Source organism: Urocitellus parryii, chromosome 11 (assembly GCF_045843805.1).
Source record: "Urocitellus parryii isolate mUroPar1 chromosome 11, mUroPar1.hap1, whole genome shotgun sequence".
NCBI classification, from domain to species: Eukaryota; Metazoa; Chordata; class Mammalia; order Rodentia; family Sciuridae; genus Urocitellus; species Urocitellus parryii.
Genome location: NC_135541.1, coordinates 28575627 through 28600224, shown reverse-complemented (window position 1 = coordinate 28600224; position 24598 = coordinate 28575627). Strand labels below are relative to the sequence as shown.

At 50.7% G+C, this 24598-nt stretch overlaps 1 protein-coding gene across 11 annotated transcripts in view; it reads left to right on the top strand.

Moving 5' to 3' along the window:
* Eri3 (ERI1 exoribonuclease family member 3) overlaps nucleotides 1–24598 on the top strand; it is a 133080-nt gene that overhangs the window by 100184 nt on the left and 8298 nt on the right. For 8 of the 11 annotated variants that reach the window (XM_026397710.2, XM_077791038.1, XM_026397714.1 and 5 more), the window contains one exon: nucleotides 7914–8046. In XM_026397710.2, coding sequence (XP_026253495.1) covers nucleotides 7914–8046 — 133 coding nt within the window. The remainder of the gene's footprint in view (nucleotides 1–7913; nucleotides 8047–24598) is intronic. The other 3 variants (XM_077791036.1, XM_026397709.2, XM_026397707.2) reach the window with 1 other exon arrangement.

Sequence of the window (24598 nt, the reverse complement as noted above, 5' to 3'; positions counted from 1 at the left end):
CCCTACTATCCCCCCTCTCCTCCCCTCCCTAAGAGAATGTACTTTTGATTTGAGTGTTAAAAGAGGAACATGTGGGGCTAGGGATGTGGCTCAAGCAGTAGTGCGCTCGCCTGGCATGCGTGCGGCCCGGGTTCGATCCTCAGCACCACATACCAACAAAGATGTTGTGTCCGCCGAAAACTAAAATAAATAAATAAATATTTAAAAATTCTCTCTCTCTCTCTCTCTCTTAAAAAAAAAAAAAGAGGAACATGTGTTCAACTAGGATGAAAAGTGGGAGAAGGCAGAAGACATTCCAGGCAGGCTGAAAGGGTTGCTTGGCTATGCTTGGGCATGAAACAGCAATCCTAGGACTTGGTGGAAGAAAGGAGGAGCACAGAGTCAAAATTGGCCCACATTTCTGGCTTAGTAATACAGGTTGATGAAAGTGGCACACACTGGAATTTGGAAACCTAGGAGAAGAATAGATATTGAGGTGGGAATCCAGGTGGAAATGCCAGGTAGGCAATACACTCAAGTAGCAGTAAGAAATACAGATTTGGAAGTTAGGCCAAAAACAGGGGAGTCAAAAAAAAATAACCCAAGGCGAGTGATTGAGTGTAGGAAACATTAGAAAGAAAGAGCACAGCCTGTGTGAGTCACATATGAGGTGACCAAATGCAGAGGAGACCATATAGGAGCTTGTGAGAAACATGGCAGAGAACTAGGAAATGTCAAGAAAACCAAAAGAAGAAGGGTTTCAAAGCTGGGTAGGCTGAAGAGTGGTGAAGACGGGTAAGAACCTAAAACTGTCCATGGATGGAGGCCACATCACAAATTGACCATAGCAGGAGCCAAGTGACATGAAATGGATGTAAACTAGCTGCAGTTTCTTAAGGAATGATGGGGAAGGTAAATGGAGTTGTATGGAGACAATTTTGAGAAGTCTTGTTAAAAGGAGAACTAGGCAGTAGAATTAATGGAGGACTTTAAAAATTGTAATCTAATACTCAGAGCTTTAAGAGCCAGGCATTATTTTAAGCACTATACATACAACAATTTATTTAATCTTCACATCAACTCTACAAGATTGGGACTAATATTATATAATTTTTCAAAGAGAAAATTGAGACAGAAGTTCTGTAAAGATGGTAGAGAGTGAAGCATTTGCTTCAATGTTAAGTTAGGGAAGGAGCCAGCAGAGAAGGTAAGGCTAAGAATTTAGAAAGAAAGGAGCAAAGGTCTGAGGAGGTGAAAAGGGATGACGATGTAAAGCACAGGTATGTGCCTTACATGAGAAGTGAGAGATCTCCCATGAAAACAGGAGAGGTGAATCAGCAGGTGGGGAAGGATACAGATACATTTATAGATGCAGGACATGCAATTGTAAGAGTTTTGCCTAGTAGCTTTTAGTGTCTTTTTGAAAATAGCAGAGGAGTAGGATTGTTGGGCACCATTGAGGGTTACCAAGGTTGTGATCGTGGATCTCTAGTGACTAGTTCCTATCTAAGTGTAACTTTTTCTGGCATCACTTAGCTCAAGTGCAAATGTGGCAAAATTGAGTCATGGTTGAGTTTTTCAAGGAAGGTATGCAGGATAAGTGGGTAGGGAAGTTGAGATTGGGAAGTGGGTAGTTTAAGTAATAGATAAAAGGGTGCAGGCTTATTAGAAAAGGGATTGAGGCCAGAAGGGATGGATAGACTAGGGGGAAAAGCAAGAACAGAGGGAAAGAGCATACAAAACCTGGAAGAATAAAAGGCTGGGGTCAGAGTGGAAAGTGTCATTGGGAGATTTCAGAGGAAAAGCAGTTCTGGGTGATAACAAGGCCCAGGGAGTGGTCCAGGGAAAAATAGCTAAAGTAGGTAATAGAAGGTCATTAATGAGCAGCAGCAGGAATTGAGAAATTTAGAGACAAATTTCCTAAATTGGGTTTTTCTCTAGACACTAAAGTTACCAAGAGTGATGTGATTTGAAATGAAGTTCTGAAAGGAGAGGAATAATCTAAAAGCAATAGTAAAGAAGAATTTGAAGATATCTGTAGAGTATATCTAGAAGTGAGTAGGTACTGGTTTTCTAGTTAGTACTGCTGTATCACTAATTGCCCCCAAAACTTAGTAATTTGAACAACAAATACTTCATTATTTCTCATGGTTTCTGTGAGTCAGGAATTCAGGAAGAGCTCAGTTATATGGGTTCTTGTTCAGGCTCTCTCAAGTGATAATAGTCAGGCAATAACTAGACCTAGTTTCACCTGATTGGAGCGACTAGGGGCTGACTGCCCCTCTCCTCACTGAGTCTCATAGCTTCTCTGTGTGGTCTCTCTGCTTTGGTACTTTGAGTTTCCTCACATATTGTTGCCTCCGATATTTAACACAGCAGCCCAGGGCTCTAGGGCAAGTATTCTAGCAATTAAGGTGGAAGCCACCTAAGCATTTCTGCAATAGCCTGGATGTCACATTATTTCAGTGTTATTCTGTCTGTTGAAATAGCCACAAAAGCTCACCCTGTTTCCAGGGGACATCAACTTCTCCTCTTGATGACAAGTATATCAGTCACAGCATCAGAGCCTATGGGATAGGAGATGGTATTGCAGCTATCACTGGAAAATACAGTCTGCCACAACTGGTATTAGGCTGAACCTGGAAAAGAGAGAGAGAGAGATCAGTGTTTTCAGAGGCAACATGCATTTTGAGTGATGGCAAAATGTCCCTGGGTGCACCTGGGGACATTACTGTCATCCCATTGTGCAGTACTAAAAACTGAGACTCAGGTTTAATAACTCATCTAAGGTTATAAGGCCAATAACTGACAGAATTAGGAATCAAATACAGGTTTGTCTGATTTCTGAGCTCTGAAAGTACTATCTTTCTGTGAGACATGGGCTGCTGGGTATTCCCTGAGTACATGTGGCATGCCCCATCCCGATGTTTACCTGTGGCCTTGTTTCTTCAGCTAGAGAAGTGTTGGTTGATTGGGTGAAAAGCTAGGTACCCTTGATCGTCAGACTTTCTCTAGAGCAACACCTTCACAGGCTTCCTCTGGTGGATGTTAAGGGAATGGCAGGTGGTTGGATTGGGCTCCTACATTTCCTCTTGGGAAATGTCCCATCAGTTTTAGGTCCACAGGCTGACAAGTTATCCGGAGGTGTGTGGTTAAAGGCCTGCTCCTCTATACCTCCTGAGGAGGCTGAATAGGCTGGATATTCTGGGCTGGCTTGGGAGCTCAGGTTTTTCTGGAAGTTGCAGAGCAGTCTGCTTCATCTGCAGTCTGAGCTGGGTTCTGGTCCTTTACCCAACCATCACCCTGCCCACTTGTTGTCCACCCCACTCTCAGGGCCCTCATAGGTAGGATATTGGTGGGCAGAGGCACCAGAGCAGCTGTGGATGCCTCTTCTTTCCTCTTTGAAGAATCTGGTGCTGCTGCCGATGAGGGCTACTTCATCTATTAAACCCAATACACTTGTCGCAGCTGCTAAGCCCCCGTAAGCCGCCGGGCGCCGTGTTTGTGATGGGACTGACAGTGCATGGAGGAGGCTGATTATACACGATTCCATTTCGCGGGCCCAGCAATGTAATTTCACAGGGCGATCAGCGTTTGCATGTAATAGCAGGCTGTGCTGAGGTGTCAGAATATTAAAGGCGCTAATGGCAAAGCTCCCTGTTACACAGGGGGCCACCCGCCGCGCCTACGGCAAGGCTGTGCGGCAGGCCCGTCGCAGATGGCTGGCCACTAAGCTAATGGGGCAGCAGCCAAGGCAGGCAGAGCCACGAGAGGGGAAAGCCAACCGGGAGCAGCTCGGCACCTGCTTCCCTGTGCGTGGAAATTACAACAGCCCAAGGGAAGCAAGATGTGTGTGCCTGCCTGGTACAGGGTAGGGGTGGGCTGGTTTGGTAGACCCAGCATCTTTCACCAACTCCACCTATCCTCATGGCTCATCATTGGTGCCTGCTGTGGAAGGACTTGGAAACTCCTCAGTCATCCTTCCACCCTCCCCATCCTCTGGTCAGGAACACCAGGAGTGAGGTGCTGACTGCACAGCTGCACTGCTGAGAGAGGTGCAGCTGGAGAAGTGACACCCAGGGAATTTGGAACCAACACTGAGAAAGAGGCTCAGGACAAGGTTTTGGAGAGAGCTCTTAAAACAGATTTCTGGCATACCCTCCTCCCCAGTCAAGGTCAGGAAGCTCTGGGCCCCTTCTCCCCAACTCCCCGTAGGCTAGCAGAAGAGAAGGAGAGAGTGGGAAAGGAAGCAGGCATAAGTGAAAATGAGGACTGAGACCCCTTGGCACTGCCTGCTGCTGGCACACAGACTTGGGTGGCACAACCTCAAAATGTGCTTCCTTCTGACTGCGTTGACTGCCCTAGCCACACCCTTCTCCTTTGTCTTTTTTTTTGCCTAGAATGTTGTCCTCTCCTGTCATCTGTACTGTGGCCTTTCAGTTTCATTCCCTCCCTCCAGGAAGCTTTCCTAACCGCCTCCTACCCCACATGGACCTGCTTGTCTTCATTGTCCCCTGTGGACACCTCCATAGAGTTTGGCCTCCCTGGTCCTCCTGTTCTGAGGAGTCGATGGGTGCCAGCCTTGACTCCCTAGCCAGAATCCCTGAGCTAGTGATAGCCCATGTCACTCTGCCTTGAGCGTTACTCCTAGAAGGGCTCTGCTAAGGTTTATAAACAGGTGTAATCTCTAAAGGGGGCCATCCAGAGGGATGGGCAGAGTCATCTGAGGGAGGGTCTGGGGCATGCATGGGTGTGTAAACAGAGTGGTTAGGGTACTCCGTGGTGTGTATGTATCTGGGGGGGAGGAGGTGGGCATGTGGGTACAGATGTGGAAGGGCAGCAGGTGCAATAGTCCAGATCATACAGTGGCAGGAGAACCCTCTGGGTTCTCTGGGTGACTGTCTGACTGGTGACTGTGCCCAAGGGGTACCCAAGATGTCAGGAGCTGTGAGGGGGATTGAGGTACTAGGACCTGGTAATGGGCCGAGGATGGGTCTGTGAGGCAGGTGATCATATCCAAAGGAGGAGCTTACTCTGCAGGGGTGTCAGTACCCCCACACACACACACTCAGACATGCCGGGGTTCTCAGCAGGGGCAATAGGAGGAGAGCCCAGGCTGAAAGAGAGCAGTTTTAATTAACCGTTTTTAATATCATTTTGGACTTTGGCTGGTATGTGAAGGCCCCGCTGGAAGCAGCATTTGTAAAAATTAAATCCCTCTTATTAGGAGCTTGGCAGACCCATGTGCACATGCCACCCCCTCTCCCCGCCCCGTGCCCCCCCCCCCCCAGGAAGTGCTGGAGGAGGCCGTGTCACGGCAGCAATTGGTAATCATGCCTTATCTGGGAATATGAAACTGTGCGGCATAACACCACGCAGTGGAGACGCCAATTCATCTCGCCCTCGCTGTGACAAGCTAGACTGCCCTTCCTGAAAGGCATCCCTCAGGCGGGACCGCCTGCCACCTTGCCTGGTACCTCTGCTCTCTTGCCAAAGGCTCCAGGCTTGCCCTAGTCCAGCCTGGCCTTCCTGGGCTCTGCTTCCTTCCATCCCCCTTTCACACATCCCAGTCTGTGGAAGATCTTGGGGAGTCATAATTATAATAATAACCTAATCATGGTGACGCGTCAGGGCAAGCGTCTAATGTTATCTGAAGTGGTCTTCCCGCTTAGCTGCGATAAGACTCGGGATGACGTGCAGATAACGCTGAGCTGCCCTGTCCCTGAGCCGAGAGCAGAGCAGAGGGGCCTCAGCAGCCCTGACGCCCGCCCGCCGCTTTAAGCTGGAAAGCGGCAGCACCTGCTAATGCAAGTGTTTAATATTTGATGGGCTGGGATAAAGCAGGATCACCTTCGAATTGAATTGAGTGTCAGCCGAGAATCTATTACTGAAATTCGGGTGTGATTTGACAGCAAAGTAGACGATGTTATTCTTCACTAGTTACTGCAATCTTCTCCCCGACATCACTTAAATATTTTTTTCTTTGCTTGAGTAAACACACATTATCCTTCTTTTTTCCCCCTTCCTTCCCTTTTTCCTTTTTAGAGGGGGAAAAAAACCTATCCAGCTCGCCTTCTCCAGGCTGATAGAGTAGATTGTTATTTCTTTATTTGTCCTATTAAATGGAATTTCTGATCGTTTAATCCGGCTTTTGTAAGTGATTTTAAAGTACTTGAAAGGCAGCCGCCACTGCTCTCTGGCCCACTGAGCTCCAGCCTCAGCCTGGCCATGCTCAGCAGCTCTTCCAGCTGTGCCCCTCCCACTGGCTGTGTCCCCTTGCTTTCCGTGTCTACCCTGGCTCTAGGCCAGCATCCTAGGGCTGTCCTTGAGTCCCACTCTCAGCCCCTGATTTGTGGATACAGCTGTGGCCTGGGAGATGGTTGGGAAGGGTTGATTGGAAAGTTGGGCTATGGCTGGCACTTCTGTGGTCAAAGAAAATGACTTTAGAAGGTTCTGAGGTGTAAGTGCAGTGGCTGCTAGTACCTTTGGGGTGGGAAGGTTGGTCCCTACAGCTGGGAAGGAAGGGAACTAGCCCTCTGCCCAGCCTTGGGCCCTGACACAGACAGTGTCCAGCCGCCTGTCTCTTGTTCTGATCCCATGTTGAACCCTTAGAGGGGAAAAAAAAAACTATCCAGCTCGCCTCTATTTGTAATCGAACGGGGACCTCCAGACCCAGCAGCGGTCAGGGATACTACAGGGCCTGTCTGAGCATGCCTGAAAGTCACTGTGGTTCCATCACTAGACCCACCATCCAACTTCTGGGATCTCATCCAAGCTTGTTTCTCATTGCTACTGTCCCTCATGTTATTACATTCCTGCCATGGGGAGAAGGGCAGCTTAGTGTTTGGGAACTTCGGAAGTTCTCAAATGAAGGAATGGGTATTGTTTGAGGGGGGTCAACCAGCTACCAGGCTCATTGACAGAAGCCCAGGATTTTGTTGGCAGGCTGAGCAAGAATTAAATTCCGCCTGGCCACATCATTGCATTCTAACCCATGTGAGTTTCTTCTTTCTGGGCCTTAGTTTCCTCGTCTGTGACATCAGGTAGTCGTGCCTGTAAGGACAGTCATGCTGTTCCCATCCTGCCTTGTGTTCCCCCCAGATGGAGGTTGCTGGCTGCCAGGTGGCGCGGTAGGGAATGGAGGGGGCAATGGAGTGCTAGGGGCCTGAGCAGATCGATGCCCCCAGCACTTCCTTCCCCAACCCCAGGAAAACAATTAAGTACAGATCGATGGGTGGCCGCTTTGAATATGCATAAGTGAGCACTTGACCTTCAGCAAAGCATCTGCTCCCCCCACCCCCACCACACACACACACACACACACACACACACATACACACACACACACACACACGAAACGCCCCTCACAGCTGCCTGAGTCAACCAGGTGCCCTCACTCCACTCCTCATTTGAGTCCCCACATGGCACTCAGCCCTTCACAGCTTCACCTGGTTAGAGTCAGAAGCACCTTGACCATGGGCAAGTTGTTGGCCAGCTCTTGCTTCAGTTCCTATCTGTGGAGTGAAGTGGTCTCTAAGGTCCTTCCTGGGACCAGTCTGTGTGACCCATAGGAAGTCCACAGAGTTCTGGGGAATCTGAGGAGAGGTGCATGGTGTAAGGGGTACCCTGGTAAAAGGAGAGTTTCTGATAAGAAGATCTTAATAAATGGGAGCTTTCTAGAGAGGAGCCCTGGTAGGAATACCCAGTGAGGGCTGATGGAGAGAAGCCCAGAAGAAAGAGGATTCTGGAGAAGGAAGGGGTTTTCTGGTGGAGGGGCCTTGATTAAAAGGGTACTCAGTGAGGGGGCTCTCACAAAATGGCATTATAAGATTACGCCCTTGGTGGGAAAATTTGGGGGCTGGGGGAGACTTGGTGAGTTGGGCTGGTTCAGGGGTCAGGGACTCTGTTAACCACTCTCGCCTCCTGTCTTCCAGGCTTACAGCTTCGCCATGGGCTGCTGGCCCAAGAATGGACTTCTAGACATGAACAAGGGTCTCAGCCTGCAACACATAGGCCGGCCCCACAGCGGCATTGGTCAGTCCCTCCGCAAATCCCCCTGGCAGCTCGGTCAGTCCCCTGCCCACATGCCCCAGTCCCCTGGCACACAGAGGGTTTCCATGGCTCATTCAGTGCCCCCACAGGGTTCTCTCCATAGCTGGGGAAAGGAGGAAAGGGAGGATGGAATGAGGACCATTGGAAAGAACATCTCCAAACAACATTTCAGAGGAGACTGGGGTCTGGGTTTTGGGTGAGTCACAAGTGGCCTTGGATTCAGGCCAACATTCATTCCCCAACCCCCTTGCCCACATCTCTAGTGGGCAATGTCCTCAGGGAGGTGGGCACATGTCAGCTTACCCGTGGAGCTGGAGGAAGCTGTTTAATATTGTTTCAAGTCTGTGGCCACTAAACTGGACGATCAATGGGAGTTAAGGAGATGAATTATTTAAACCTCACCAGCTTTTAATTAGTCGGGGTCCTTCTGACCGATGGCTTCGTCCACAGGGTATTGACTCCCCTGTAGGAGCAGCAGCCTCCATTGAGTGGTGCCTGGGTTGGGAGGGGCCACTTGGGGTACCAGAAGAGGATACACTTTCAGGAGATTCCCACTTGGGAGGAGACTAGAGTAGCTGTGATTCCCAGCACTTGGAGGCTCTGTGAGCTTCTGATAAATCAGCATGAATATGTGTCTGTGAGTATCACTGTGTCTGCCCATGCCGGACACTTTTAGCTGTGTGTCTGTGTAAGAGTATAATGTGTCCATGATTGTGTATAGCTGTTTGAAGGATGTGTATTCATAACAACACATCTGTATTTTTCTGAGTGCATGAGTTTGTACATGGAAGCAGCTACCAGCCTGTGTACCTATCTGTCAGAAAGAGTGTCTGTTCATTTCTCTATCTCTCATTTTGTGTGTACATGCATGTGTGTGCATGCAAATGCTTCCAAGTGACATAGACTTTGTTCCAGAGGAGGAGCCAGGGTGTTCCTGGGTGGTGCTGTGACCTTATCACAACTGGATTACTTTGGGGAAGGTATCCTTGGTGGGGACTGGAAAGATACATCAGGAGGTACCTGCTACAGACTAACCCCTTTATCCATTCCACATTCACTGGTGCCTACTGGGCACTGAGCACGCTCAGTAGAAATTCCTGTCCTCCGGGAGCTCACATCCTGGGAGAAAATAGAGACTGAGGGCTGTGATAACCACATCTGGATTGCCCCAAGGGAGATTTTCCCTGTTCTCAGTTGCCAAAGTAGGTTCTACTTCTTCACTTACATCTTGCTGACTCCTGGGATGTCCCATATCATTTTTGTTGGGATATCCCCAGGCTCCCCAAGAGACTAGGGGAAAGAACAACAGGCCTGGGTAGGGGAGAATACCACCATAACAGCCACTCCCTCCCATCGCAGGTTTTCCATGCATCCTAGAGAAGACATTCAACCCAGCTAGGTGATATACTTGGAAGGTCAGCAGGAAGTTTTCTAGAGAAGAGGTCACTTGAATTGGGATGCTTGACAGATGAATAGGAGTTGCCAGGCAGAAAACAGAAGTAGAGAGACTGTGTGCATAAAGGCCTATAGCCATGAGAAGCCCAACATATTGAGAGAACAAGTTCAGAAATAAACAAGTAGTTTCTCCAGACTGAAGTAGAAAATTTAGGTTAGGGATCAGCTAGAAAATGGAAAAATAAGCAATATCTTGAATGCATGGTTAAAGGATGGATCCCCCTTCAACCCCACCCAAGGTTTAGAGGAGACATAGAATAGTCATGAGTGAACAGAGTTGTGATTCAGAACCAATGAGGCAGTTTGTGCTACACAAAATTAGTTCTTACTAGGTGCTCAATAAATGCTTATAGATGGATGGACAAAAACCTGGGTGAGTAAATGAATCACTTTGGAAGAGTGGTGAGAGGGGAGAGAGCAGAGAAAGAAGACCCAGGAGAAAATCAGCACTGATCCAGGGGAGGAGGAGCTACCCATATTGGAGTCTAGCAGGGGGAAGAGCAGCAGAACTGAGTGAACACAGGCTACGTGGCCTTAAGTTAGGTATACTGCTTCTGTGTGTATGTTCCCAGGATGTTTGAGAGGGGAAACAGCTCCCTCTGCCCATTCCTTGTTGTCTCTTGACAACCTTCTTGTATTTTCACCCTTGATATCCTGTGACATAATACCTCTTTTAGAGAAAAAGGTTTCTCCATCTGGGTTGGTTCCTGGGGTAGCCCAGGGATCTGAATGCTAATACAGTATGGGCTTTGAAACCAGAAGTAGATCTGGCTCTACCATGCTAAACCCTGGGCTCTTAGATAAGAGGCAGTGCTACCTGCCTCTCAGGGCTGCTGGGAGGCCCTGTGCGTAACCTTGTAAAGGACTTGTGTAATGCCCGGCCTGCAGCAGGTGCCCAGAGAGCTCCCTCTTTGTGGCCCTGCCAACACCAGGTCTCTCCAGGGCACTGGCAGCTCTTGGCACTAGGTCTTTGTAGTCTTTGAATGAAGAGGGCTGCCCTGCTGGCTCCTGGCTGGCTCTGAGGTGTGGGTGAGGGTGCTTGGAAGGGAGGGAGGATGCAGGGCATTAATTGGGCTGGGAGAGGCAGGGAGGGGAGGCGTGGGTTTTGAGCAGTGAGGTTAATGGCCCTCGCGCCAAAGAGACAGCTTTAATGAGCTTCAGCTGGCGGTGCCCCGAGTTACTGTGCGTGCTAAAAGGGTCGCGCTGTAAGAGTTTGATGTGGACTGCTTCCCAGCCCTGGGGTCAGGGGTCAGCTCCTGTCACTGGCCACTCAGGCTGGTCCTCAGTGACATGGTGCTAATTAACTGTGTGAGGAGCTGCCAGCCTGGAGTAGGGAGTGGTATGTACATTGGTGGTGGTAGGGCGGGTGAGACAGAATTGGGTGATGCTGGGCAAGGGTTCTGCAGAGCCCACTGCTTAGCCATCTCTAGAGTCTGCTTGGTTCTTCCTCAGTGCCACGGGGATATAGCATTGATGGTACAAAAGTGCTGAGAGAGCAAGGAGGAGGGCTTGCTGGAGCAGTGGGGTGACAGGTGTGGGGCTAAGAGATAAGGCTGAAGGAAGCAAGAGGGCCAGCTTGCATCCTGAGGTGTTTGAAGGGGAGCCATGGGAGTATTGGGGACAGGAGAGCAACCAGCAGGAGTTGTGCTTCAGCCAGAGCAGTCCTGTAGTTTGTATAGGAAGAACTGGTGAAGAGTCTGCGGACAGGGAGGCCAGTGGGAAGGTACAATAAGGTAAGCAAGAGGTGATGGGCAATTGAGAGCCAGGGCAGTGATTATGGGAATGAAGACAGGGAACAGGTAAAACTTCTGTTTATTCATTAAATGTTGCACTTACTATGTGTCGGAGCTAGAGATAAATAGGTAACAATGACATACACTGTGCCCTGTCCCCACTGAGTTCAGAGGTAGAATTGTGACCTTGCCTGTGGGCACCAACTGAGAAAGAAGGCAGGTTTAGGCATAGCTAAGGAAGGTCCTGAGGTGGTGGAGTATGGGCTGTGACATCTTAGCAGAGGTGGGACACTTTCTCCAGGGGTGGTGGACTTAGCCTTGAGATCGAAATGAATAGGATGGTGCTGGAGTGGGATGTGCATGAGGAGGAGCTGCACACGTGTGTGTGTAGAGCCACTGGCTTCTGAGGCCATAGCAGCTCTGTCAGAATCTGCGGTTTGGGCCAAACGCTCTGAGGCAGGGCAGCCTCCACAGAGGACTGCTGACTGTTCCTCTTTCTTTCATTTCAGCAAAGGGTCAGTAAAGTACTCACGTTATTTGGGGACATTTTCACACCAGTTCCATGAAAGCAAGCATCATCACTCCCATCCTATCGAAGAGGAAAACTGAGGCTCAGTTGAGAGACTCTCTAAAGTCACACAAATTTAGAAAGGAGCCAGGATTCAAACGCAGGTGCACTCAAGTGCAAAGACTGTGTCCCTACCACTGTGCTAACCTAGCTTTTTGGTGTTGGGCTTTTTGCTGCCGATAAGATGATACAGAAGATGACAAGCTCACTTCCTTTATTTACCTTTGTGCCATGCAAAATATTTGGGTCTTGACAAAACTTTGGTGGCAACAGCTGAGGAAGAAAGAAAAGGAGGCATAGCCTTCCATCAGCCCTGCTGGAGTTACCCTGAAAGCCAGGTCCCTGCACCTACTGGCCTCTGTCCTCCTCTGGCCCTAACAGTTCTCCCTCTGAGATTGCAGTTTACTCTTTACCTCTTGGCCCAGGAAAATCCTGCCCATCTTTTAAGGACCACTTTCTTGGGGCCTCTTGCCTGGCCTTCCTAAGTATGAGTGTACGGAAGATAGGCTTGTTGGCCCATTATAATCTGTCAGAGGCAATAACCTGGCCCGTCATATTTGGGCTTTTTGAGACTGGGTCTGGGCTCCTTCCTTTCCTTTTTTTTTGGGAAATCTTCACAGGAAGTATCGTAAAATCTCACCTGCTATTGTGATAGGGAGGCCCCACAGACTGCTGGTTTCAGCTGGCAGGAAGCATAACTGGAACCTTCCTGATGCCCAGCTAGGTGGTCCTGCCCTGGGAGCTTAGCCCCTCTGCAGTTCATGGCCAGAGACCCAATGGACTCTCAGGAGCTTGCTGCCCAGTACCGTCCAGCAAAAGAGCTGGACTGACAGGTGGCAGGGTGGGGACTTGGCCCCCAGGGGGGCAGTACTGGCCTGTGGTCTCCCCTGAAGGAGTGGGGTGTCTATCAGAGTCCAGTCAGAATGCATTAGCTCTGTGACACGGATCTCATTAGTGCCCGTGAGAGGTGTCACTGCGGGAGAATCGTCGGCTCAGGGAGACGCTTGTACCAAAAGGAAGAAAGGACAGTGACAGCCTTTTCTCTGCCGCCTCTGCCGCCACGCTCACTGGGCCGCCCGCCCCCCTCCTGGTGGGGGGGTGGGGGGTGCTAGCTAATGAGCTCGTCTACAGTACAGCTCTTTGCCTTCCCCTCCTTGAAGTTTCCCAGGTCCCTCTGAAGACCTCAGGCCCTGGATTAGCACACACCAAACGCCAGCCCCCTCTGGCCCAGCAGGGAGTTCCTTCTGATCACCCTGCTCTTGCACCATGGGCAGGGGAAGGAGGTGGTGCCAAGACAGGCCAGGGGAGGGGGCCTCGCACCCCTAGGAATATTTGAGCCCCTCTGCATCTCTTGAGAGTAACATGTCCCCCTCACTGCAGAGGGTTCTTCTTGCTTCTGAGAGTTGCAGTTTTCTCCCCTCCTCTTGCCCCATGACTCTTAGCCTGGCAGTGTCCCTGTCCCTAGGGTGAGCCCCTCCCAAGGCAGGGAATAATGGAGGGACTCCAGCTGACGGTTCAGTAGATAGCATTTTGGCCTGATATGATGTGGGACTTTCTACTCTGAATCAGCAAGAGCCCAATGTCTGAGATTTGGATGACCTGAGGATGATGAAGTGTTGATATGAGGACCCTATTGTCCCTTTCTCCATCTGTCCCAGAGAGCTGCCCGCCCCCCCACCATCACCACCACCCCAGCTTTTTCACCTTCAGGGCTAGGACAGGAGGAATCAGTCTGGCTGCTTTATGGGAAGGTACAAGGCAACACCTCTGCAGTTAGGGTGTCTTCCCCCAAACTGCCTACTCCCATCTCATTCTTTCTGGTATGACCCTGAGAAAGTGAGAAGCCTGGGGATGGATGACCAAGAGAAGGGGTAATGATCCAGGTGTCCACAGGGTCTCCGCTGGATATTGCCTGGGGAGAGAGGTACTCGCTCCTTCTTCCCTGAACTGACCCCCTGGGATGTCTGGGTTCTTGCCAGACATCGGGCTCTAGTCTTCAGTAGCAACCACAGATGGAATAAAAGGATAGATGGAGGGGTGAGTTGACAGATGGATGGAGGAAGGTTCTGGTCTGTGTCTGTATGTATGTGTTCCATGTGGGTGGTGCTTTGGGAAGTACAATCTTTGTTTCCCTACCTTCCTAGCCCCGGGTCAGCCTGGCCTCCCCTTGTCTCTCTGTGTATCTCCTGTCAAACCATCGCAGACGTAAATGACAAAGAAATCAGAAAGACAGATCAATGCTGGCCAAATTAGCACTTGCAGATAGACTGTGCAGGGATGTCAGCGCCCTGACCCCTGGTGATCTTGCAGCCTCGGCTGCTGATATTATGCAAATTGCATCCATCTGGCAGGACCTGCGTGCTGGCTGCTCCTACTCAGAGGAGTAATGGGCTGGGGGTGGGCGGGAATGTTGGAGCAAGAGTCAGTGTAGTGAGTGTGCATGTGTGTGGGTGTGTGGTGCCCACTGAGCACTGGGCGGTGATTGAGTGATTGACAGGGCAGATAAGGGGCTGCATTGGATTCCTTTGGGCAGGAGGATTAGGAGCAGCCACAGATGGGAGATAACTGGACTTCATTTCAGTTTATTTTCCTCCTTATCCCCTCTCCCCACCTTCACTCCCCGAAAAACACAATCTCTGTAGTTTGCGTTTTCATCAATATTTGCAAGTCATTACCACTGGTTTAAGGTGAGAGACAATGTCAGGGCCCAGACCAAGCCAGCCCCTCCCCCAATCCTGAACAGGCCTGGTACCCTGAGAATTAATCCCTAGAGCAGCCTTCTCTCCATTGGTATCCACGCAGCCCCTACACTACTCAGGGGACGACCCATACCTCATGGGCCAGCCCTGCTGACCTGTCTCATCTGACCTAATGCCATCTGGCATTCCTTAGGCTGGGCCGCTGCCCCCCCCCCCCCACTTGAGGCTGCTGTGTAACATCCCTGCCCCCATGTTTAGACTCCAGCAGATGTGCTTTTGGCCCTGGTATTAGCAGGGGAGTTGCCAGGACTGCTCTGCTACAGAGTTTCGGACCCTTCTTCACAAAGCCTCCCATTCTGGATACTACTGACCAGGGCCCAGGCCCTGACTGAGCAAAATAGGACTCAGGGCCTATGGAGAGGAGAATCTGGGTGGTGTGTTTGAATCCCCAGGGTCATTCCACACCATTTGCTGAGTGCCAGGTGGGGTACAGAGGCTTCATATCTGTCTCACTAAGTTTTTAAGCCCAGTGATAATGACTGGCATCTCTACTTATGAGGAAACTGAGGCTTAAGAAGGTTACGTATCAAGGAAGTGGGAGAGCCAGGATTCAAACACAGATCTCCCCTAGTCTAGGGTTTGAATACTTCACCACCAGGACTTTCCACTTCACTGCTGTGCCACCCACCCCAAAATGTCACCATGCCTGGATCCACTAAAGTGAACCATCCCAGACAGTAGGCAGACAAGTTCCTTCAGGTCCCAGCCTATAGACCCAGACCTTCACCCAGACCTCCTGCCAACCTGAAAGGGGACAACAACAGAGTCCTGACTGCAGGGGCCTGTGTCTGAGACAGTTGGGCTGTAGCAAGAAGGATACACACAGGACAGAATGTATTCAGCAGCTGAACCAGCCTAGGAATATGTCACAGCATGTATCACCGGGCCATGCAACTCAAGGAGAGGAGCTAATGCAGTTCAGGCAGCCAGCTATGGCTGGTGGAGGGCATAGCTGTCCTGGGGCTCCCTCCAAAACTGGGTCCCCACCATACTCTTCCCACCAGGCAGGGTTGGGAGCTGGGAGTGCTGGGGACATGTCCGGGGACACGTGTGCAAGGGGAGCTTGTCCTAATGAGGAGAACATGGCTGCTAGTTAGGCAAGGGGCGGGCGGGAGCTGCAGAGCTGATTGAAGGCGGGGGCAGGGGTCAGACAATTAGGCCCAGATCCGGCCGTTTGATGTGAGTTCTGAGGCCTCAAAGCCTCCCTTCAGCTGGCTCCCTCTACTCCCTCCTCTCCCTCCTCTTTCCTTTCTTCTTCTGCCCAAAGGCAGGAAGGATGGAAACGCTCACACTCACTGTTACTATTATTAAACCCTGTGGCAGGCCAGTCAGACCCCAGGACTCTGCCCACAGGGGGCACTCCAAGTCCCCAGGAGGTTCCTTGGACCCCAGAGGGGGCATCTGGCCAGATCATCTGGCCAGAGACCCAGGCCAGGTCAGCTGGACCCCAGGGCAAAGTAACCCTGCCTCTCTCGCTTCTGAAGCAGAGAGTGAATGGACCGCCCAGCAGGAATTTGAGCTCTGAGTTGCTAAGACCACGTCCCAGGCCTGCTTTGACTGTCACCTCCTCCAGCCGCTACTTAGTTCTTTTCTATCCTGTCCTGGGGGTGGCAGGGAGGGCGTGGTTCATTCACGCTCAAGCCCTGTCACACAAATAGTCACCTGCAGCAGTCATAGCAAAACCTTGCTGGTAAGATAAAGATGCATAGAGCCACATAGCCCTACAGCATTGTTGTTCCCCAAAGCAGACCCCTCCCCCCCACACACACACAGACAAGTCATAGCCTCACATACCATCACAGGGCCTTGCACACAAACCCTGCTTATCCCCTGTCAAAGGGCCCTGGGAGCTAGGCTCCGCCCCCCAGAATAGTTGGGAATAGCAGTGGGATCTTGGGTGAGGGGTAGGGAGTACCCAGTCCTTCCAGCCCCTATTCTAGGAAATAGGTGAAAAGAGCTGGTACTGACCACAGAGTGAGAGGAGACCAGATTGGGGGTGGGGGGGAGTGGGAAGAGGGAGGGTGGGAGCAGAGATAAATGTTAGCTCATTTCTTCCGTAATTAGTTACTCCCTCATCCCCGCGTTGTAATTGTGAACAAGCTGTAATGTTTAATTAGTCTGTAAATGAAACCCCAATTTCATAATGGCCTAGCTGACAGGGCTAAGTGAGCACGGGAGGAGGCGGAGGGGAGGTGACAGGAAGGGCCTGCAGTGGTGGGACAGGCAGTGGGATCACCTGTTTTTCTCTTCAGCCCCAGCCTGGCCCATGTAGGGAGGCTGTGTGACTGGGTCCAGTCCTATACTCCTGCTTCCAATATCCTCTCCCTCCCTGGCGCTTCTTACTGAGGAATGGGAGGAAGGCTCCCAGGCATCATCCTCCATGCCTCCCCTCAATTATTGGGTTGGGTTTCACACTCCCAGCCCAACCCCCGTCCTTCTGGTTAGACAAACAGACTCAGGGTGACCCTGACAAGGATGATGCTCCCTACCACCACCTAAGTCTAGCCTTCCCACTCCCCAAGCAATCCTATTTAGAGACCTTGCTTGGCAGCTGGGACCTCAAACTCTGACCCTTCACACCAAAGAAGGCAGTGACTGGCTTGGGCCCCTCCCGCTCCGTTCCACCTCCAAGTGAAATCCAGAATCCGTGCTACGCAGAAACCCAGGCCAGACTTCACTCTCCTGAGGTGTCATCACCGCGGCCTGTGATGAACGGGAGCTGCCGCAGGGGGGAGCCCCTGGCCCCACAGCTGCCTCATTGGTCTCCCTCTTTCCCCCACGACATCCTCACCGCCCGCGCACGCCCCCCACCCCGCCTGCCGCAGCCATAAATCTCAATTTACGAGGGCGGCTCTGGTGGGGGAGGAAGGCAGCACCACTAATGATGGCTCCTCAGCCGGATTTTTCATGTTGCACAGTCATAAATTTTTAAGAACAGCATGGGCAGCACGTTAGCAAGTTATCGAGGCTGCCTCCATGCTGGCTGCCAAACTCCAAGAGAGGGGCAGAGACCAGGAAGGCACAGGAGGCATGTGGGGCGGGGCCGGGAGCCGGCCAGGCCAGTCGAAGGCAGCCAGGGAAGGCTGGCCAGCCCCAAGGGTCAGGGCTTGAGTGAGCCTGCAGCAGGCAGGGCAGTGTTACCACAGCTGTGGGAGCCAGGGATGAGCACGCGGGTGGGATCCGTGGTGTGGGCATACCGACCATGGCGTTTGGGAGCTGCTGATGGATGCCTCTGCTCCAGGACTTGACACCATGATGTACGGGGAGCCCGGAGACATATGGATTTTCAAAGTGGCCACTTTGAATAGAATTACAAACCCTGAGCATGTGCACAGTGAGGCCTCTGCCCTGGCAGAGCTGCACTTGCTTCATAAACCATGGGCCTTTTAGTGTCGTTCTCAAAAGCTTGGATTCCTGGAGTCACTGAGGAAGAACTCTGGGGAAATGATCACAAAGGGAACATATGGCACATGCCAGAGCCAGGCTAACCTTATTCTGTTGAGGCTTGTCCCTTCAAAGTCAAGTGCTCCTGGGTAAGTCACTCTGCATCTGGGCCTCTTTCTTAAACTCTTTAAAGGTGGGGTTGACTATGGCTTCTAACTCCCAGGCTTACTAAAGTAAGTTCTATAAAACCCTGAGTACCTGTTAGCTCCTTTATCTGTTAAAATCTCCAAAAAGGCTTCTGAGGGAAGCATCTGGAGAACAGATCTTTGTGGGAAATGGTGGGACCTTCGCTTTGTTCATTCATTCATTCACAAGACGTCTGCTGAGGTCTTGTGAATTTCCAGACCAGACAGCCTCAGAGGCAAGGAAAGTTCCTTCCTGGAAGGTGAAGTGAGGAGGTTCCCAGCTCTGTCTTCCCCTAGTGATGCCTAAGCCTTCAGGGTGCTGAGAAGCCCACACTTGACCCCAGGTGTTCCCCTGAGTTCCCTGACATGGGCAGTTGGGATTAATTACCATCCGACTATGCATAAGAGCAAGTAGGAACCTAGCAATCCTTGGAGGAGGTGGGCCTACCACCAGGGACAGCCTTAGAAGGCCACAACACAGGGTCAAGAAATCAGAAGTTGCTCAAGTCAAGTGTGCATGTGTGTTTATTTCAGTGTCAGGAGTGGCCATCTGTGCTGAGGATGGCTCCATGGTAACCCACAAGGTCAAAGACTGGTCATTGAGGCAGAAGAACCCCCAGGCTGAGCCTGGCTGTCTTAGGGGCAGTCCCTGTCCACCTGGCCTGAGAGTCACAACCTCCATCTCTGCTCACCTTTCCTGCTCCTTCTCAAGCCACTCTACTCCTGCTTCCTGGGCCACAGGCTCTGCCCTAATCTCTCCTAGGTCCTGCCCCTGCCTCAGGTCCTTTCCTCTGGCTTTATTTCCCCTGGTTCCAGGCTCATATTCCCACCCTGGACCTGCTTAACTCCTGCTCATGGTTAGAGCTCAGTTTCAGAGTTTGCTTCCTCAGGAAGCCTTCCTTGACTCCTAGCCTTGGCCAGCCACCCTACCCCACCTCCATTTCACAGCACCCCGCACTCACCCTTTACAGCACTTAATCAGTTGTAATTAAGAAATTACTTTCTTGAAAGTTGTCTAATGCCTCTCTCCCCACTAGATTGTAAGTTCCCTGAGGGCCAGAACTTCTGTCTGCTTTGTTCACCTTGTATCCCTGAAGCGTAGCATAGTGTCTGACAAGTGTAGGCAGATAATAAATAAAATGTGCTGTTTTGAATTGAGTTAAATTGAGTTGAGATGGCCCTGGCCCACCCCTGGGTGCCAGGGCAGGGGGAGGGAGCTAGGGAAGTGCCTGGAGCTGAGGTGGTTCCCATTAGTCCTCATGATTAATTCACAGCCACACTGTGATGGAGTGGGCTTGTCCCCAGTCAGCGCCTCCGCTGGGGCCCACCTGTTAGCGACAAACAAACAAAGGGGATAAATAATGCATTGGGAGCTGAGCCAGGCAAGGCGGCGGTATTGAAATTAATAGGGATTAGCTGAGCAGCTTGAGGATGAAATATTTACCAGGTGGGACTGGGCTTAGGAAGGGCAGCCACCCCCCTTCCCAGCATCCCTAAGGTCCTTCTCCAGGGCATCATTGGCTAGGACTGGCCAGCACCTCCACTCCCACTCCTGCTACCTCCGTTTGCAGAACAGGCTGAGCAGACCACCGAGAGCTTAGGTCAGGCAGTCTCCTGGCACAGTGAGATGCTAGGAGAGAATGGAGGGGAAACAGACGAAGCCTTGGGCACTTATGCTAGAGACAAGGACTGGGTTTGATTTTCAGAGCCTGGGTGTGTGGCAGCTGCGAGCAACAAATGACAGGGCTGGAGGTGATGCACTTGCGATCTTGCCTCTCTGTCCTCTGTCTCTTCCTGCAAGCCTTCCTTTCCTTGACTCTACATACTTCCCGAGAGCCTTTGTATAGATAACCTCTCAGGGGGACTGTGGTCTAGCAGGAGGTGACAGAGTAGTGATGACGGGGGGCTCTCTGGGTTCTCAGGGAACACAGGGAACAGAGGCCAAGGTAAAAAAAAACAGGGTCAAGAGTAGCGCCAGGGGTACAGTGGGGGAGTGTCCCAGGCAGAAGGAAGAGCATGTGAAAGTCAAGAGGCAGAGGAGCCTGAACTTGGCTGTAGGACAGGAGAGTGGAAAAGATGAAGCCCGAGCCGTCAACAGGGCCAGGTCCCCGGACCTCATCAGGGATCTTGGGTGCTGTCCTGGGAGCAGTAAGGAGCCATGGAAGGTGGTGGTTGTTTCCATTCTTAATTCTTAAGCTCTTTGCAGAGAAGTGTCTGTATACCCCTAACATCACCTTCCCTGAAGTTAACATCTTGCATCATCAAAGTGCAACTGTCAGCACCAGGAGATAACACTGGCTCTATGTTATTGATGACACTGAAGGCCTTGTTTAAATTTTACCATGGTTTCCATTAATGTCCCTTTTCCGCTCTAGGATCATATAAGAGTTTTAAGACAGGGAGTTAAATGACTAGATTCATAGTTTAAAGGACACCATTTTGGAGAGAGTGGCAGTAGCACTGTTGTCACTTGGATGAGAGAGGATGTGGCCTGCGCCATGATGATGTAATGGGAATCTAGGTTTCGAAATTATTAGAAATTTTATGGTCACTAAAGCCTCAGGATGGATGAGGTTATTATCCAGGGAGAGTAGAGATGGAAAAGGGGTGAGGGCCTGTGTCCTCTGAACATCACCACACCTGGGGAATGACCTGAAAGGGAGGAGTGTTCACAGGAACCTGGAGGATTGGGATGGAAAGGGAGGTTGTTGTCTCTGAAGCCAAGGGAGTGTGAGCTTCAAGGAGGGAGCAGTCCCCGTGTCAGAGCTGAAGAGCACCAGCCCGGGGGAGCAGTAAGGCTCATGAGAGAAGGTGGCTTTGGTAAAGCCAAGATTACCGGGAGAGTGGGGGGTGGGACCTGGAGTGTGATGGCTCCGAGATTTGACACCAAGAGGGAGGAGAGGCTGGGTGACTAGCCCAGATGGAGTTAAAGGAGACTTCCCAGCTCCCAGTCAGGAGAGTTCATATATTCAGCTGCTTGAGTGACAGATCAAGGCAGATGAGAGCAGAGGCTGCATTAGAGAGAAAGTACTAAACAGTGCCAAGTCCTGGAAAGCCTGGGTGCTAGGCTGGACTTCAGAGCCCAGGTGAAGTGGATGTACCAGCTTTGGAAGTGACAGCAGGGTTGGTCCCCTCTTGTGACAAGGTGCAAGGAGAGGACTGGTGCAGATGCAGGCAGTGGCTTGTGTGGCCCCTGTGTAGCAGGAGACAAGGCTGACTGGCTATGGGCGAGGGGCTGCAGTGCTGACTGGAGTGTAGACTTGAGCTCTGTGGAAAGGAACTTCAACTTGTCCCAAGGGATGAAAGGAGAACACACACCTCAGGACCTCTAGGGCTTTCTTGGCAGCGGTACACCCAGCAGAGGGTGATGCGCGGATGTGTAGGGTGGGACTTTCTCTAACCACTTTTGCCCTGATGTAGGCCTAGAAAAGACAGAGTTTGGTTTTTCCAGGCAAGGGTGACTGAAGGAAAAGTGAATAAGAAAGCTGAGATACTGGCAAGGAAAAGTTTGAAATGATGGCCCATGGGAATCCATTATGTTGCCAGGACAGAAACTGCTTGGTACATAACTCAATGCTCATTTCCCCTCTTCCTCACTAAATAGAATTCTCAGTAATTAGGGGCATCAGTGTGTACCTGGTTAAAAGATTGCTTTTTTTTTAGTTTGTCATTTAACTAGGTGTGGCCATGTCTTTAGTATATGCCAGTAAGAAAAGAGTAAATGTGGAATGTGGGACCTCTGGGAACAATACTTAAAGGGAAACAATTCAGCAGAGGAGTCACTGGTCTTGCCTTTCCTATCCTCCTCCTTTCTTTTTCTTGGTACATAGATGTGATAGTTGGAGCTCTAGCAGCTATTTTGGACGCTGGCAGCAGAGGCAGTGTGGTAGACATGCTGAGAATGTTAGGGCAGAAAGAAGGAGGAAGCCTGAATCTGATGATTATGTGGAGCCATGGGTCTTTTAGTTAACTAACATTGCAAGCCAAGATATAAAACTCTTTTGTTTTCTTGCATCACAGTTTTTATTTTTACATGGGTTCCATGACTCCTTTTAGTCTTCTTAGTAACACTGCCTGTGTCCTGAGATACAGCAAGAAACAATGTGGTCAAATGTTTCAAGGGAGCATAAGGTCACCAACTGTCCAGCCTTAAGTAGTAGTGTCCTCTTTTCCCTTTGCCCTGCCTCCTCCATTTGGTCAATTCTACATTGTGTAGAACAGATTCCATTCCTGTATCATTCTCCTTTCTGCCTTTACATGCTCTATCAATCAGTTAGTGTACTTTCAGCTGCAAGAAAAGGACAGGTCATAGGTTATCCAGTTTAAAATAACTTAAATAGTAAAGGGTTTTATTATTTCACAGAAGAAATTTGGAGTTAAGATGATCTAGGGCTGACTAACTCAGCACCTCGGCAACATACCCAAATTTCTCCATTTCTCTGCTCTCTTATCTTCAGCATATTCTTCACAGGCTAACTCTCCTCCCAGGTTGGAAGATGGCTTCTGCAGTCCCCGACAGTCAGAGCAGGTATGGAAACATCCAGCACAATGTAGAGGAGGCCGGGTTCTGAAGGGAGGTGCCTGTTTTATTACTTGGACAGAAACTACTTGATTCATATTCAATATCCCTTTTTCCTTCTTCCTCACTAAGTAGAACCCTCTGTAATTAAGGTCATCAGTGTGTACCCGGTTAAGAGGCTGCTTTTTTCGTTTCTTATTCTATTTTCTCCTTGTGCTTCTTTTCACAAGAGGAAAGACAACTCCTTGAAGTGCTTCCAGCAAACTTACTGTCATGCCCAGGTAGCCAGAACACTTACCCACCCCCCTGACCCAGTGACTGGCAAGGGGGGCTGTGGGAGCACCAGAAATGGCTCTGACCTTGGGGGAATAACCCAGGCCACATGAGGGAGTGGCGGGCTCTGCCAGCACAGTGTGTCATCAGTCAGAAGTGGATGCAGGAAAAAGTGAAGACAGGAAGGATGATGTGTGGGGAAGAATAGAAGTGTAAATGGCTTCAAGGTTCCCATGAGCAAAAGAAAAATTAGTAATTGTTAGAGTCGGGCTATTTGAACTTCGTGTATCCAGGGAAGAACAGGATGTTTAAGTAGTTGAGGGTGCTATAATAGAAATGGGCAGAAAAAGACAAGGGAGGAGTGATAATGGTGAGATCAAAGAAAAAAGAGACTGGCAACACAGTTTCTCAGAGGTTGGGGACATGGAAGCTGGGCAGAGGGCCCTTAGGAAGGAAGAGCCAGGGCTGGCCTGAGAGCACATGCTCATAAGAAAGCCTCCAGCAGGCTGTTGGCACAGGGTCTGGTCCCTGGCTCTTAGAGCAGGACGGGCTAGCAGACCAACTGCTCTGTCTCTCAGTGTCCTCATTGTGGATAGAGTCCGTGTTCTGGGTGTTCAGGCCATTCTGGAAGTGGGTGAGGCCCTGATACCTTCTATTGGAACCACTGAAGACTAGATAAGACTGATCCATGGGACAACCTTGGGGATAAGGTCAAGTAGAAGCTTGGTTGGGACAGATGTGACTGCCAGGTGTGGCAGATCTGTTCAGCTATTCTCAATAGCCACTTCTTTCCCTTACCTCTCAGCTAGGTCCCCTCACTTGGCCGTGGGATATCTGGCTCTCCTCCAGTACTCCTGGCTGTGGCGTCCCAGAGCTAGGAGGCAGGTGGGGCCTCCTGACCCCTCCACCTGGATGGGGCTGGCTGGGAATGGGATGGGGGAGATGGGTATCTGTTGTAATGGCCAGAGCAGCCGCCCTGTTACTACGGCGTATTTCACTTTTAATTCTGACATATAATGTAATGATCTTTTTTAAGGCCCGATGATATTATCTGCCTGACTAGATTATTGAGTCTTCATCATCTCCAGATAAATTTATGGCCACGACGAGGCTCAGGATTTATCATCAGTCAATAGAGCTCGATACTCTAACAAGGCGTGTAATAAGATATACATATTTAATGATCCAAGGGGAGGAGCGCTAATGGGAGCCCAGAGTGAGTGGTCCAGGGGGCTGGGGCTCTGCCCCAGGGCTGCCATGACTGTGGGACATGGATGTGGTCTTTGCCCCGTGGTCCCCAACTCTGATCCTTCTTAGAGCTGCCTCTCTCTTCCTTCCCAGACACCCTAGGGGAAGCAGGCAGGGCGAGGGGGAGCAGCATGCAGGCCAGTGCCTGAGCTGGTGTCTAGGCCTCTAAAGCCCAAAGGGCGTACATACCCCGGTGGGACTCCTTGTTCACTTCCAGGTCTTGGGAGGGTTGGGGTGTCCTTAGACCCTTAGCCTAGGCCCCTGAGCATTAGGGCGGGCCCACAAGAGAAGGAGTGCCGGGGCTGCGTACCCAGGCCACATTGATGGTGACGGATGGTTTTTCATTATAGCCTCTCAGGTCCTGCCCGTGCCCTGTGTGGAAATTCTATTTATTCCTTAATTTGTAAAAATTCCCTCTTTATCTGATCCCAATCAGGGCGGGG